At 43.6% G+C, this 16,802-nt stretch overlaps 1 protein-coding gene across 1 annotated transcript in view; it reads right to left on the bottom strand.

The window, feature by feature from the left end:
• Positions 1 to 16,802, bottom strand: part of PASD1 (PAS domain containing repressor 1) — a 477,069-nt gene that overhangs the window by 130,051 nt on the left and 330,216 nt on the right. The window contains exons 6-8 of the mRNA XM_078685964.1: positions 11,691 to 11,811; positions 8,959 to 9,072; positions 7,858 to 7,976 (exon numbers count right to left, since the gene is read on the bottom strand). Of these exons, the coding sequence (XP_078542090.1) occupies positions 7,858 to 7,976; positions 8,959 to 9,072; positions 11,691 to 11,811 (354 nt within the window). The remainder of the gene's footprint in view (positions 1 to 7,857; positions 7,977 to 8,958; positions 9,073 to 11,690; positions 11,812 to 16,802) is intronic.

Below are 16,802 nucleotides of genomic sequence, written 5' to 3'. Positions count from 1 at the left end.
AGTGCTCTCTTAAGTGCGAAGAAGCCTGTAACTGAAGTTACTCGTTCCATTGCTAACACAAATGGTAATCGTTGTGAGAAAGTCCAGAGAAAAATGTAAAATTACCACTGGGATCAGACTTGGAATTGCCAATTCCCTGGTAGTTGCCCCTTTTTCTCTGTGCTGTACGGGAGCCTCTCCCACAGGGGGAGCAGCTTGGCTTATTTTGTTCCCCGGGGAGCAGGGATCGTAGTGCTGAGCACCCTGGCACTCTCTTGGTGCATCGGGGTCTGGGGCTGGGGTCCCGGGTCCCACTCAACCTTGCATCTTTCTGCTTTGTCATAGGCCTCTGGAGGATTGAGGCATCCTGGTGGCTCCAGGCCCCGGAGGACGGGGTCCCAAGGGCCAAGGATGAGTCTGGTAGAGGGCCCCTGACACACCACCCTTCAGAGCAAACTAAGTTAATAAACTTGCTGACTCCCGTACCCTGGCCCACATCAAGGGTCATCTTAGAAAGCAGAGAAGAGGAGCTGCAGTGACACTGGAGGCTTCCTTTTATCATCCATGCTGCTATCAAGGTAGCTTTTGCTGCTCCTAAACAGCTCCAAATTATTAGCCGATTTGAGTTTGTTTGATATTTAAGTTCAGGTGTGTGAGCCTAAAAGGACGAAGTCTGGGGTGGCTCAGATAGACTATCTCGGAATTGATTTAATTTAAGCTATAATATACAATAAGGCTTCATGTGGGGATAGTCTCCCCAAATGTGCATGATGTCACCCGACATCCCTCAGCACTGCAGCTTGTATTGGGCTGAAAATTACTCATTTAGATGGGTACAAGAACCAATCAACTGTTTTTTTGTTTTAATTTTTTGAAAACCTTTACTGACAAGATTACATAGACAGGTTACATACTTGCACTGAATCAGAGCACCATATACATGAATAAGATCGGATATGACGAGGTTGGCCAATAGTACAAATCGTCAGAAAGCAACAACACGACAGATATAACGTAGGCGCACCAGGACAGTGAACAGAAATTGGTGGGAATCACCCAAGCTGTGGGAGAGGGGATGGGCCAGGCTGAAGAGAGTAGGGACAGGGGGAGCCAATCACTGACCAACACCGGAGGCCGTCGCAGGCGGAGCGCCGGCGGGGAGCGCGGGAGAGGCTGCTGGGCTCTGGGAGGTCCGACCCAGGAGATAAGACACAAGAGGGCCCCATATGTCGAGTGGGCGAGATCTAGCTGGCATAAGATCCCAAAATTCGGACAGTAGAGTCTGGCAACGCGATGCATCTTCGAGCCAATGAGCGAACTTAGGTATAGGTTTGCGACCCCAGCACATGGAGACCCTATGCCGCACGAAGACAAGCAGCATGGCAATCAAGCGGCGGGAGGCGTCTTCGCAGAATTTAACAAAGCCTAGGAGGCAGATCGGAATGTTGGGCTGGACCAGCAATGAAGTGATCTCAAAATAGCAGCACAGACCTCACACCAGTAAGCGGAGACCTTAGGGCACAGCCAGGCAAGGTGGGAGAAGTCCGCCGCAGGAGCAGAGCAGCGCATGCATCTATCACGGCGGATGAGTCCCAACTTGAGCAGCTGAACGGGAGTATGACAGAACCTATGCAAATATTTAAAATGAATGAGGCGCAGGCGGTAGTTTGGGGACAATCGCTTAATCTGGTTGCAACAGTAAAGCCAGTCAGCTTGGGAGATTTCCACACCAAGGTCCTCACCCCATGCCACGCGTGCACAGTCAGTGGAGATAGAAGTAGCTGCCAGCGTAAAGGCGTAAAGTTTAGTCACTAATTTCCGAGGGGAGGAAGACGGATACAGGAAATCAAGAGCCGCCATCGAGGGGGGAGGCTGGGGGAATGCAGGATGGAGCTCCCTGCAGATCGCCCTGAGTTGAAAATGAAGTAAGGTGACTATAGGACCAGAATCTTCAGCGAGAGAGAAGAATGTGTTCCCCAGGTAGAGATCCGCTACTGCAGTCAACTCCAGACGAGTGGCGTGTTTAACCATTCCGGAGGACTGGAGAGGAGGGAAAGCCTGATGGTGAGCGATCGGCATCGTATTCGCCGAAGGCATAGTAGCACCGGAGAAGCGGCGGAGTCCCTCCCAGGCCCAGCATAGGGTCTCGACTGTGTCAATTTCAGTGCGTGAGAGTGTGGCTGGGGCAAACAAGGAGGTGGTAAGCGGCCATGGGGCAGCAAGATCAGCCTCTACCGCCACGTGTGGCTGGAAAGGAGTGGGATGAAGCCAAAAATGCAGAAAACTGGCCTGAGCACATAGAGCGTAGAGCTTAAAGCCTGGAGTGTCAAGGCCACCGCGCAACATCGGAAGAGTGAGAGTGTCATACGCGATCCTGGGCTGCCTACCAGCCCAGACCAAAGAGATAAGCAACAAGAGGACCCTGCGAAAAAAGTGGGCAGTGAGGGGAACAGGTACGTTCATGAATAAATATAAAAATTTCGGGAGCACAGCCATCCTGGCAATTGCTATTCGACCGGCTAACGACAAGGACAGCCGGCTCCAGAGGGGAGTCTTGGACTCGAACCAGTCCACGGCGCGACTGAAGTTAGCCCTCCAGAGTTTGTCCACATAAGTACCAATCAACTGTAACCCTCCCTTCCTGGTTTGCTCTGTGTGGACCTCCCCTTGGTTGGTCCTCTGGGTAGGTGCGTTGGCTATTTCGGCAGGCCCTGTCCTATTTTATCTGGGCTGGTCTTCTGTGGGCCTGTTGGCGTTGGTCCTGTGGTTGGTTGTGTCAAACCTTTGTCTCCTGCTTTAGGCAGGGCCTGTTGGGTCTCTCCTTACTTCCGCTTGGATTTCTGGTGAGGTCGTTGTGGGTTTTTTGGGCATTTTTGGGTATTCTTCCCTTGTCAGCTGTTGGTAGCTCTCTGTTGTTTCTACTGCTGGCTCAGTGACCCTGCGTGATGTTCCTGGCCTTGGGGCTTTCTCGGAAGCTGGTGCCCTTCCGGGCTTTTTGTGCCCTGGGAATCCTTCCTCATCTTCTGGGCCCCCTTGTGCTGGTTATTTTGCTGGGCCTGGTTGCTTCGGTCTCTGTGGGGTTTCCTCTGGGCTTGGGTCTCTGTGGTTTGCCTTCATTTCAGCCTTGGCTGGGTGTCTTGTGTCCATGTTGGTGTGACCCTGGCTTCTTGCTGAGTCTCGTCCCCTTGGGTCTTCTTCTCTGGTTTGCTTCACCGCTGTCCTTCTGGTGGGGATGGTCTCTGGTTCTTTCTTGTCGGGTTCTCCTCCTCTGTTGTTAGTTCGAGGGTGTTCCCGGTGTGGGTTGCCTGCCCTTTGTGTGGTGGCTCCATGGTTTGGCTCCTTGTTTTGTTCTTCTTGGTCGTCTCCTGCTTATTTTGCGGTGTTCAGCCCTATTGTTTGGTTGAGGGCATTACGGGTTGTGTGCGCTCCTGCTGTGTTTTCTCCTGTGGTTTTCTCATTTGCTTCACTTGGGATGTTGTTTTTTGGTGTGGTGTCCTTAATGTTCTTGGGAGTTCTGAACTGAAGGCCGGGTTTCTGGCTTGGGTATTCTCCAAATAGTAATGAATGGGACGAGGACTGTAGGGACCGGGGGATAATGCCCTATCACTTACCAGTAACCTTCATTGTCCTGTTGTCCTCGTCCCATTCCTTACGCCACTCCCTCCCTTCCGGACGGGCAGGCTTCCTGTTAGTGGCATGGTAGTTCAGGTGGAATGCTGGGTAGGTACTGCTCATGTACTTCCAGTGGGAGGGGGTGGGATTAGGTGAACCAGCATTCCCCTATTCTTTTTTTCTGTTGTGGAGATGGTCATCTCCAATTAGTAATGAATGAGACGAGGACACCGGGACCAGGAGTAATGAAGATTAACGGTAAGTAATAGGGCATTATCATCCGCATTTAAATGGCATGTGAGATGGAAAGTCCTGATGACTGTTTGACGAAGTATCTGAATTGTAAAGAGGTCTAAACAGTGTGGTGGACCATGACGCTATCAAGCTTGTCAATGTGAAATGTCCAAAAAAGTATCCCTGGATTAATTTATAATGTATTTCTACAAGAAATATTAAAATCAGTTGATTATGCACAGAGGGCTGGTCTACAGCCTTCCATTTGCCAAGCGAAGAATAGTTAAAGAAACGTTGTGTTCCAAAGGAGACCAGCCCGCACTGACAATGCCTCAAAGGCTCTTTCTATTCAACAAGTAATGGAGACTTTAGTTCTGCATGTGTAGCTCTCACAGTGCTTTTGAATGTGTTTTATGGAAATGTTCTCAAGCCTGTTGACTGTATGTTAGTTATTCTGGGCTTTTATGGTCATTTGTATGACCGAAAAAAGATTGTCGAAACGAGTTTGATGCCAGTACTAGCTACAGACCGTCAGGTTATTGTTTTACTAACGGCTGCCATGACCAGAGGCTCTCTCCATGCCTCAACAGAGGCATCCGTAGAAGGTAGTCCTCAACTCTGTCGTTCACATGGGACATTGATCACACACGGGGAAGACTAGCAGACGCAACCACGTGTGGCTTGCTGAGCACCATTGCACACTGAAGCTGTGTGCAGCTGCACTCTCACAAAGGACAGATTTTCAGGTAAGGGTCTATAATGGGTATTCGCCCTTTTGGAGTACCCTCGGGACTGACCCCTGGAATCACAACATCTGTTACGTATCCCAGCGTGCCCAGTCCCCTTTCCCAGTGCACAATAATTCTGTACATGGCATCATAGTGATTTGGATTGGGCTCTATTCTGTAATGTGAGATGTCAATGGGGTGATGCACAGTAATGAGGCTTTTTATATTTTTTACAAGATAGTATACAAAGGTAATTGTATTTAGGGATTACTTAATTCGTGTGTGTTAAGTGATTTTTGGTGCCAGTGAGTTTCACTCTTCTCTCCAGGATGCTACTTTGGCAAGTAAAGGCAGGCTCTCATGAATTCTTTGGAAGGATATACTGCCTACTAGCAGAAAGCAATCAACTTTTCAGATTGTTTTGAATAATTCATGAAGCCTGCCCATAAAATCTATGCCAACATAATATCATTCCGATGAACATCTGTGTGAGATATTTACAGTTCCTTCTTGTAGCTACTTTTTTTTCCCAGCAAATATTTTGTCCAGCATTTAATTTGACAGTGGACACTGGGACCCTCCGATTTTGTTGCTCAGTGTTCTAGTCAAAGTCGACTGAAGTTACACCTTCTCCTTAACTGGGGCTAGTTTATTGAAACCTATAGCCACACTTACAGTAGGAATGTAAAAGGGGGGGATCAGGTGTTTAGTAACATTAGGTAACTATAGAAGGTGACTATATAAGGCCATATGTTGAGGAAGGAGTATGTTTTGAAACTTTAGAAGTAAAAACAGGAAAAAGAGAGGAAATCTTCTTTCTTTTGTCTATTATACCAGAGGAACATACACCATTTTCCTTAGCCTACCTATATGTTTCAATTTGTACCTTCAGCTTTGCTCTCCATGAGAGAGGTGTTTTGGCTGAGAATAGCAACTCAGATGAGTTTTTTTAAAAGCATTTCCAGCTGATGTATACTGTAAACTGCGCGCCTTATATGGTGACAATGTGCTCATGAGATGTATATGCTGCCCAGTAACGTCTGATGATAGTGCATAGTCCACACCTTTGCACCTTCCAGATAACATTAATGCATGTTTTTCTTCCCGACAAAGGCGTTAGTCTCAGTGAGGACGTAAACTGCTTGTGCCTTGTCAACACCAGAGTGCAGCTGTCTAAAGCAACATGCTCCGGCTTGGCCTTCACCTCAGTAGCCCTGGGAATGCTCTACAGCAACATCAATTCATGCAGCCCAACCAGGCACAATGCAGACTCATATAATGCATGAGTGTTTCAAAGCCGCAGAAGGTTCATCATAGACGGCTGTAAGTCACCTTTGCTAAATGCTTCAGGTCTCACTGCTCATAATGTCTTTCCACCACCCTGGCAACCTTGAAGGCTGGAGCCACATTACCCAACTTTCCTTCATAACCAAATCCTGTAGAAATTGTTTAGAACACATCCTAGGCTTGGTGGGTAACCTACCCTAAGCAGTCAACATTAGGTTTCTAGGTGCTACTTGCCCACTCTACACCATGTGACATGCACCGTAGAGTTTATCTTTATGCAGCTATATGTGGACTCCAATAAAGTATATGCTCAGTAAAATATGTGTTGCTGTCACCTCTTTTTAATTTTAATTTTCATCTTTGAGCATATGAAGATTTTTACAATTTTTATAACTATGATGCCTTTTTTTTGCATTTTTATTGCTGATAGCTACAGATCCTAGCACCTGTAGCAGAGTTAAATGTTTGAGCCTAATTGTGAGCAAAGGCATGTCAAGAAGGCCTTTCACCTGCCACTGTTTCTGAACAGCTGGACAGTGCTGTTTTGGGACAGTAGCTGATATCTGCTTAGACTCTATTTTCTGCCTACTCCTATTTGGCTGCCCAGTTCCCCACACATGGCTCTTCCTGAAAATCAAATGCAAATAAGACAGCATTTGTAATGAGTGACAGACTCTCTGCTGAAGTAAAATTGCATTTTGGCTACAGGTATTAACCTCAAAAAAGCGCCAATTTAACTTTGTTAAGCAAGGTAAATCCTTAGCTGCAGGCTAATTCGTTTCCTTAGTCAATGGGACAGTCTGGCTATCAAGGGCCAGGCATTTCTATTATGCAAAACAAATAAGTTATAAGACATGTTCCACAAATATAATGCAAACAAGACTATGGAATCACTTTTAGCACTAGTCTAATAAATCAACAACCTTTCACCACACACAGCGGGAGGACAATAATCAAGCTCTCCACAGACACCAGATCACACCACATACTTCCAGGCACTAGTCAAAGATGCATCCACTGAAGGGCGGCAGCCGATCTGCCTCGTGAGCTGGGGGCAAGTGGCAAGCCCGCCCTACTCACTATAGCTAGAACTCAAAATACACCTACCCTGAAGGAAAACACACCCCGCAACGTGTCTCTAATATTGTATCCCTGCGTACAGTGAACTTCCAGGTATGTGAGCAACAAACACGACAACCCTTTTACTGAAATAGTATAAAGCATCATGTTTGAGGGGTCCACCTTCACCTTCACTCTCACATACTTTTCTCCATTCACTCATAGATAATACATTATGAAATACTACATGACAACCACAAATACTAAGCTGTTGGAGCAGAAAGAAACCAATTCCAGACTCTGCATTGCTTTATTGGTCTCCCACCCTGAGATATGTCTCAGTATCCTGCATTATTCCCTTACCAATTCCATACTCTGCATTGCTTTCTAGATTCCTTCTCCCTCTGAAGGCATACAACATCGTCTTGCATCCCCCTCGTTCTTTTGCACCATATCAAAACCCCATAGAATGAAAAATGAAGGAACTGAATACATAAATGATAATGACACACTCAGCAGGTTGTTTTGACATCAGTAACATAGAAAGTTGTAGGAATTCAGAGACATTTTGTAACAAAGAAGAGAAGTTTTTTTTCCTGAAACCATCATGAATGGAAGATTTTTCATTGTCATCGCCTCCAATGTTAGCTGCTGGCACACGAGCCCCATAAAATCATACTGAGCAGATATGTCAGTTTTAACACATTTTTGCTTCAGGTAATTGATTGGTAAATGTAGATGTTGCAAGTCTGCAAGTTTCCAAGTAACTTAACCCTTGAGGTCTGCTTGGCAGATGGACCCGCAAGAGAAATTAGATTGTGTGTGGACACATTGAACCGACTAGGAACATCCGATCTCCTGCTCAAAGCTGTGCACCCCAAGCCAAAAACAAACCCGAGCAAGCAATTGCATCTTTTTCTGAATGACATTCGCATGCACGCAGCTTGATTCTACCCACCTTTAGAAACTGTGGCGTTACAAGCCGAACAGTGGCTACAAGGCAAATTTGCTCCTCAGTGGCCGACCTGAAAGCCCTTGCAATTGCAGACTCGAAGCCATTACATGAGGGTGTAGGCACTAGAAAGGAAAAACACAAGAAGTCATGATCATTGGTGTCACAAGCTTTGATTGGTTTCTGTGTTTGAAAAGTTAAAGGTAGGATCACAGTATAGAAACTGTATTCCTCGCCCACACAAACGTTCCATGACTTTAAGGTGTGCTAAACAAATGTCAGCAGGGTTTCTTTCAATTACAGACCCCGGGTGCCCTGCTCTGTTTACTTGGCAAGAGACACCAGCAAACATCAATTTATAGGAACGGAGCAGAAGGCTTGAGGTGAGTGGAATATAAGAAAGCGTGCAGGAACTCAAGATTGACGCCTTTCCTGCTGGGCTCTCAAGGCCTCAACAATCTTGTCACTTAGATGCTAGATTGGACAGGCTTGTGCTGCAAGTCCATCCATTTATACTGCGCACTGCACACTCCAGGATCCCTTTCTCAATTTGTTCACCTACGCTTTCCCACCGGGGGCTCATTATTTTCTCCCATGCTTCCACAGACCGACTCCCTTTGAGGGTCGGGTCAGGCGAGGTCCTTATAAGCCTGTATGCCTGTATTCCTATGCTGGTGCGACTCCAACGCAGTAGGGTTCCCCTCTTGTGAACTGTCTGATTGTTTTCTCTCCTCTTCTATGATGCTGGATACGAATTATAATGTAATAAATACATTTCTCTGGTTATTTTAAACCGCTGTAATGGCCTATTAGAAGAGGAGTTGAAATTTCGATACCGGGTGATTCCGTGCACAACCCCCACTGCGTAATACCTAGTAATACTCAGTGCACACTACAGGGTGGTGGTAATAATGCATTTAAAATGGCCACAAATGCCAACAACAAGCATGTGGCTATTGTGACAATCATGACAAATTTTCAAGCTCAGGATTTCGTGTGCCCGAGTATAGGATATTTTTGCACTGATGGGTACGAAAAACTTTAATTTCTGCAGTATCATGCACTTCAGATACAGTTTTAATATAGATAAAATAATGCAAAGCTTACCGTGTGTAAAGAACTTAAAATCCACTACGAACTTGACATATTCATAGGTTGGTGGGTCGTTGGGATCCAGGCTTCCTCTTGCTAAATGACAACAGAACTCTATTTGTTTTTCAGCTGAAAAAAAGGACAGATACCTTGTATCAATGTTATGAAATTGATCTGTTTTGCTACAGAATCCTGTGGATAGCGTAGTCTTCCTGCGTCAATATCTACGTAGTCTTCCTGCATCGAAACCTAAGCTCTTGTCACAGTCTAAGGACCTTTGACCCGATACATCAGAAGTTGGGTGTGAAACAGTCTGATTTGAGTCACAGACTGCTTTGGAACCTGACTTTCATTTTGCAAAGCAAGGGATGCACTTATCTGTGACATTGCAAAACACCCTTTCTGTAGGATTAGCAGAAGCCTAATAAAATGTTTTTTAGGCGAATTCTGGGGCATATTACCAAGCAATAGTGATAATTATCGCTATTGCTTGGTTAGAGACAAAAATTTACCGCTGAGCTGCGGCGATTTTTATCGCAAATAACCCTTGGTATTACCAAGGTTTATCGCAAATGCGATAAAAATCGCCGCAATGCATGAATATCGCTGAAAAGTCAGCGATATTCATGCATTATCGAGCTAATGCTCTTAGCCATGTTATCCACCTCCCATTGGATAACATGGCTAAGAACTGCTCAGGGCAGGTGTTAGCTTTTGGAGATATTCGCGCTTATCAATTCATCAATGTTTAGTTAAAATTTGGAAAACTACTTGTTCTACATTTCTGCTTTAAATTAGGACACGTTTCCCACATAGGGGGTATATACAATGTATACTACATATACAATATACACTACATGTATGATGGATTAATGTGGGGGATTTGTCGAATTGATGATGCCAACAACTTTTTTTCTAGACAGTGGATGCTCACATTGTATACAAACTATTAGTAAAGTGCCGATTGGCAGTAAACAGATGCTTTACAGTGATCAAGGCTTGTTTGCCAATACACATCTGTTTACTGCTCCAACAAAGTCATGTTTGAAACCCCTTAGAGTGCTCACTTCTGTGACTAGAGCCTAATGGAAGTTTCAAATACAGGCTAAACTGTATGTTGGTTAAGTCTAAAAAGCAATAATTTTTAATGGACTAACAAAACATAACAAACGCTTTTGTGAACCACATCTCCTATTAGTCTTCTGAACCTGTCACGTTGTTAAGACGATAAACTGATAAAATAATTGCTTATAGTTTTATTCATACCAGAGGTAGCTGCATTGACAATTGTCTCCGCTGATGCTCGATACGTTAATCATCCTTATCACCAACAAAGCCATCAGAAGGCTTAAAATAACCTTAGTTGCACTTGCAAAAAGATACACCCGGCACCAGAATTGCTTTCAACAAATATTTTTCCTAAATTAATTAGTTTTTCCCAGATTAATGCTATATTGACTTTTTTGTTATGACTTTGATAATATAAATAAAGTTAGTAGATAATTGATATATACAGATGCAGTTACAGCAGGTCGATACACTATTAGGGTCATACCCTTATTGTCACGCTGTTGTTAACTTCCATTATAAGTGGAAATCTCACCGTGACAAATAATGTATGTGCTTTTAGTGACCTGCCAAGTCCCATCTTAATAGTCACATTTACCATTCTGAATCCCATTGTGTATGTGAGTATCTATGTATGTGGTATTTGCATCGTGCGAACCAAGCCAAACGGCAGTGGAGAACTGTACAAGATCTAAGGCAAAGACGCGGTCAACAAATATTTGACCGCAAATGGAAGTGGACTGCTACTGCATTGTAATGTATTTTAAGGCCACCTTCCATTCCTCCAATCTTCTCTATTTTGAACTCTTGCTACCTCCTCTCCAATCACCATACAGTCTGGTTCCTTCCACCTTTGTCACAGACCACTTATCTGCCAGTTATTCAGGAGAATGACTGTCATTGTGTATCAAGGGAGGTTGATGTATGGTGCTCCGCCTCCTCCTTTCTCATGGACCGTCCCGCTCCCTGTCTCATATGACAAGGCAGTCTCTTTCACTTTACATGGTAAACGTTTTGGGGGGCAGGGTTTTTCTTGTCAGCCCTCCCTCCCAGCTCAACAGCAGTCATTCCTCGCATCACTCTTTCCTAGGAGGGATGGGAAAGTATGAAATGATCAAGCAGTGGAGATAGTGGGTAGTTTTATCCTTCAGTCCATTTGTAGTTCTACGCGGGGGGAAGAATTACTTGTAGCAGTGGGATGGGTTTTTGCCACCAGTGGAGACTAACTTTTCAATAGTTGGGTCTGGTAGCTTAGTGGACTAATGCAGCCATTGTAGGTGCTTGTTTTCGACCTCATGGTCACAGGTTCAAATCCTGGGGGGTCCACTCAGCCTTTCATCCTTCTGAGGTCAATAAAGTGAGTACTATTGAGTCGGGTAACAAAAACATCTGCTATTCAGCACCAGGATACCCCTGGGTGAACGTTGACTTACAAATACATATGTTATGTTAATGGGAAGAAGAGTCTGTAGTCTGTCCAACAACCTTTTAGTTTTTCCTTGCATCAAAACTTTCCATTTCAAGGGTTCTCGTTTGCATTTGTTACTGGTTAATTTCCACATTTATAATCTTGGACTATGATCTATTGGAAATTCCCAGGAAGATGAACTTAATAACTCGATTATCATTCTCACCCCTAACAGCCATCCACACGCAAGCACAAGAGTTAGAGTACTTACTGTTGAGGAAGTCCGTCGTAGCGGGGTCTGTACCAAACATATGTGGGGCCAGCAGCTTGTATACTTCACCCTGCTCCCGCTCAGGCAGAAAGTTTAAAATATTTTGGTCCACCAAATCTGACTGGTACAAAAGATTGCTTGTCATGTTCAGTGACATACAAACGTGCATTACAACATAACTAATAACAGTTTAATCTACTGAAAAATCAAAGTGCCTTTCATACAGAACGATCACCACAAAATGAGCTGACATGTTCAAATTCTGATTAAATATCAAGTTGTTAGTTTAGAGAACTTTTCACTACAACATTTAAGCAAACATTTTGCAAATGATCTTGGTCTCAAATGTTTTGAATCATTAAGTTCAGTTTAGGTGCACAAAAGGCAAATTCACAGGTCCCCATTCACAGAACCACGGCTGACATCATTTGGGGCTGCAGATGGAACATACAGTATTCTTCTAAGTTAAGAGGGAGGGGTTGGAACCCATACGGTAAGACTGAAGAAACACATTCCCAGTATTCGATTTACCTAGGTTTCCATGCATAGTAGTAGGCTTTATTGTGAATACCCAAAAGGTCTAGAATTGCAGACATACACACACATTTAACATTACAACCTAATATGTTCTCCCGCTTTCTAGCTTTTCTGTTTGAATCAGGCACACTTGTCTTTGATCAGTTTATAATTGAAAAACACATATATGTGAGTCTATTGATGAAGAAGGAAATATCCAAATTTAAAATACCAATCAACAAGGTGAAAGGTGGTCGAACCTAGAGACTAAAAGAGAGGTGATAGATGGGCTCACTCTAATGTTGACAATTAAGCAGCACAGTGAATGATTTGATAATAACAAAATTAATATGTGTGTGAGAAGTATGTGATTTGGTCATAAACTGCTTTATGGTGGTTTGATGCACCGTTTTAAATGAACAAACCCCCCAAAAATAAATAATTAAGACAAGAGTAAGGCTCAGAACAACTCTGGAAAAAACCCTCGTCATCCCAGAATAGTATTAAGGTTGCAGTTTAAGATCTGGTCAGTGCTGATTCTCAATCTCGGAGGCTAGATAAGTTCAGATACACTTTGAGCCCCAACACAATGAAGTGTGGAGTCCTGGGTCTTTTTCCACTTGCGCAATGCCTGCGGGCTTGTTCACTTACCACAGTGACACATGTACTGTGCTGCAGCCCCAACCTCAAAACATCCACCATGTAGAGGCCCTGCGGGAAGGCAAAGTATTCAGCATCCATTCCTTTTTACTCGTGCACGGAATGAGCATACGGGCCAATAGTAGCTAGTGTACACGTACGAATGGCTAGCGGGGAAACCACCTTTTGCTAAGCACCAGGGCTGTACTTCTGCAAGTAGTGCATGAACCACAATAATATCTTTAAACTAAACAGGAGAGTTTGTTTGCACTTTACTCTTCTGTTTCACTATCCTGTCAATACTTGATATAACCATGGGAGTGGAAAACAAACCCATGGGTGCAGAAAGGAATTTAAATATTACCTGAGCGACTTATAAAAAGAACCAGAGTTACGATACTTTCGCTTTGCTTGTGTCTATCAGGGACAGTACAAGTCCGAATCTACAGTAAATGTTTCTTGGTCCATTTATTCGCCGCCAAATTTGCCACTTATCTGCAGCTGGAGTTGCATGAATAGAGGAGCATTTTATAGAATGGACTTCCGGTTTTGCATTATAATATATCCCTTCCTCATAAAAGGAACTGAGCCTTAAATCTAACTTTCCCAGAGGTTAATTATGGGGAATTTGTTGAAGTAGTACAAGCCCTAGGTTTTGTTGTGCTTTTCCCTTCACTGTAGTCGTGACTCTCAATTTGGGATGAACTCAAGAGGAATGATATCAGCAAATCACTATCTCTACAGGTAGAGAGGGCTCTGCAAACAATTGGGTTCTGTTTTTAACCCCTCCCATGCCCATGACGAGCTCAGCTCGTCATGAGCCACGGTGCTCCGGTGCTCATGACGACCTGAGCTTGCATGGCCTGTGGAACGCTCGCACACTGGGCTAATTCCCCTGCTGAGCTGAGCGTTCCATTAAACGAAACGGACGTGGTCGTAACGAGCTCAGCTCGTCATGAGCACCGGAGCACCGTGGCTCATGACGAGCTCAGCTCGTCATGAGCATAGGGGCGCTGTGCGCGCCCCCCCTCCCTCCAGCACAGCAGGGGAATACCCCAGCAGACAAGGGGTTAAAGGCAATTTAGAGGCTACTGACTTTGAGCGGCATGATGCTTTAAAGGGTGGCAATACAAAAGCCATCTGACAGCCTGCTCCATTTCTTTTTTTGTGCAGTCACTGAAGCATCTCTGTGCATGAACTAGATCTTGAGGTCTATCTTGTTATTTGACATGTACTTTTCGCAAATGTCGTGAAACCTTTTTCCATGTCTTACCTCTTCCCTGTCTTGAATCCCACACCCCATTTTCGATTAACCTTGTTTAATTTTCTTTCGATTTAACAATATTTTCTTTTTTATCACACCTTTATGTTTTAACATATTTTTGGAGATTTTTTTTGTTTTTTCAATGCTATTGTCAGGGCCATATACACAAAATCCTTAATATTGCCATTAATTTCATCGTTACTGTTTCAAACTTTAAAGTAACACAGTTGTAACCTATGCCAACTCCTCAAATGAGCAGCTTTTAGGAAAATAACTAAGAATGATTTCTAACAAAATAGAGATGTAAGGCAACACCTTCTCAAGTATTATTAACAGTTTTCGAGGAAGGCCTGGTTATGGATATCAAAGTATATGGAGTGATCGATCAATGTATCTTAAGCTAGTGTACGTTGTTGAACTCTCTTAAGCTGAATGGCATTTAGACTCTTTGGTGACATCTCTGAAAACGAACAAATTTGTGCTGGCTCTGGCTCAAGTGTTAAACCAAAAAGCGCTGTCCTTACGATGTGAGGGGCGTCCCGAACTATCACTCAATAACTCAATGGTAATAAAGTTAATCACTTCTTGTTGAGCTTTTTTCAATAAACTTTGAGTTCAACGATTTTTCTGTAGTGGTATCATTTGTTATTCATTCATAACTTTAATTCCATCCATTTTATAACATGTTACGTTTCACATGTGCCCAATGCATTTTGGGCGAGAGCCCTTCGTCAGGGGCTTACCTATAATGATGCGCTATAAAGATATTTAGCTTGGTGAAGAATCAAGAAAGACAAAGCCATGCAAAGGATAGTAGTTAAGTAGACGGGGGTTCTCTGGCTGAAGTGTTCCCATTGGAGCAGGGACATCACTGATTTGCATATAGCCGAGTTGAAACTGAAGTGGCATGATGTGCAAAATAAGGAAGGGCTGCGATGTGGCCCGATTAATTACCAGTGGCAGAGATTAATTCAAGCATTCCATCCATCAGTATTTTACATACTTTACTGTGTCACCCTGAGTGGTTTAGGTATGCCCGGACGTGGGTTCCATGCACACTTTGTCACTGGGGACAAGCTGTACCTGGCTGATGAGCAGGCACAACGAGTCCTCGGTTGCTTGTGTTCCGGTTGAGGAAGGAGCTGGCTTGGTAGTTCAGAATTTTTGTGGACCTAACCCTCATTCTTCCAGCAAGATTCACTTCAAATCCCTAGTTCCCAGGTAGAAATGTCTAGTGTTATTACTCGGGTACCAATTGACACAGTGATCTAGGAGGTGATAGTCTGGCCTGCCTAACGAATATGATATAGAAACCAGAATATGCTACTTTCACACTCAAACACTGTAACTCCCGAAGAGACAATGTTTTGGTTATTGGTTTAAATTAACCTTGAAATCGTTTTCTAAGATTTCTAGAATATATATGTAGATTGCTATAAACAACAACAAAATGTGCAGCAATCGTCATAGTGGTGACTAACTAGTCTTTGTTTTTTTCCAAATTCTAAGTTCACCATTTTAGTTTTTTGGGGGAAGAATGCAACCTGCTTGGATTGAGGTACTAAAAATTAAATTTAGAATGTATTACATGCTTTGTTAATATGTTTTAAAAGTTCCTTAATCATCTCTGCTAAGCTAAACATTAACATTATATTTGCAGGACGAACTAGACTCCCAACTTTTATCTTAATGCACAACATATTTGCAAGTAGAGTGAAAATCCATCACATACATGCACATTACTAAAAGGTTGGTTGTGCCTTGCTGATGAAGATGTACTGCTTCAGTCTGTAGCACGATTACACACAAAACATGGGGAACAGTGTTCAGTGTTCCGTCTGTGCTCTGCCTTGGTGTGTGTAGCACATGACCGAAGAGCCCTCTGAGCCCTCTATGAATTTCCATCTAGGATTGTGCCCTAAAAATGGCGCAGCCTCCTTGCTTTCATCTAGGGCCATATGTATCAAGCCGTTTTTGAATCGCAAAGGCCGAAATTCGCAGAAATTCGGCCTTTGCGACTCGCAAACGGCCGTTTTGCATGTTTTGGAATGTATGAAACATTCCCAAAATAAGGAATTGCAAAGTTGTGCGATTCCTTATTTTGCCATAGCATTTAGGGAATCGCAATTGTGCGATTCATTAAATGCTATGTATGTAGCATTTTTGGCCATCGAAATATGGTTAAGGATTCGCTAATTACCACCAACTTTTAGTTGATGGTAACTTGCGAATTGTTCAAAAAATGCATATTTTGGCATTTTTAAAGGTGGCATGTGATGCACACACATGCCCATAGGGCATGTATGTGCACCATATGCACACACATGTTCTTTTCAGGGGTGCAGCAGGGTGTCTTTGAGACACCCCTGCACCCTTGCAATAATTCTCAAATTGCGATTAGCAAATTGCGAATTTGCAATTTGAGAATTATTTTACATTCATTCCTATGGGCCTCCTGGCCCGTAGGAATGCATTGGAAATTATTCCTTAATTGCGAATTCGCAAAATGCGAATTCGCAAATAAGGAAGCTTAAGGAATCGCAAATAAAAAGCGATTTTTTTCATACATACCATTTTGCATTTCCTAAATAGCGATTCCTTAAAATTTGCTATTTAGGAAATGCAAAATAGTTTGATGATACATATGGCCCCTAGTCTGGTGAGATATCATAGGTAATTTGCTGTCTTTTTTT

The sequence above is a fragment of the Lissotriton helveticus genome, chromosome 4_1 (genome assembly GCF_964261635.1).
Source record: "Lissotriton helveticus chromosome 4_1, aLisHel1.1, whole genome shotgun sequence".
Lineage (NCBI taxonomy): Eukaryota > Metazoa > Chordata > Amphibia > Caudata > Salamandridae > Lissotriton > Lissotriton helveticus.
The sequence above is the reverse complement of the archived record's forward strand: the minus strand, read 5'-3'. Positions and strand labels throughout refer to the sequence as shown.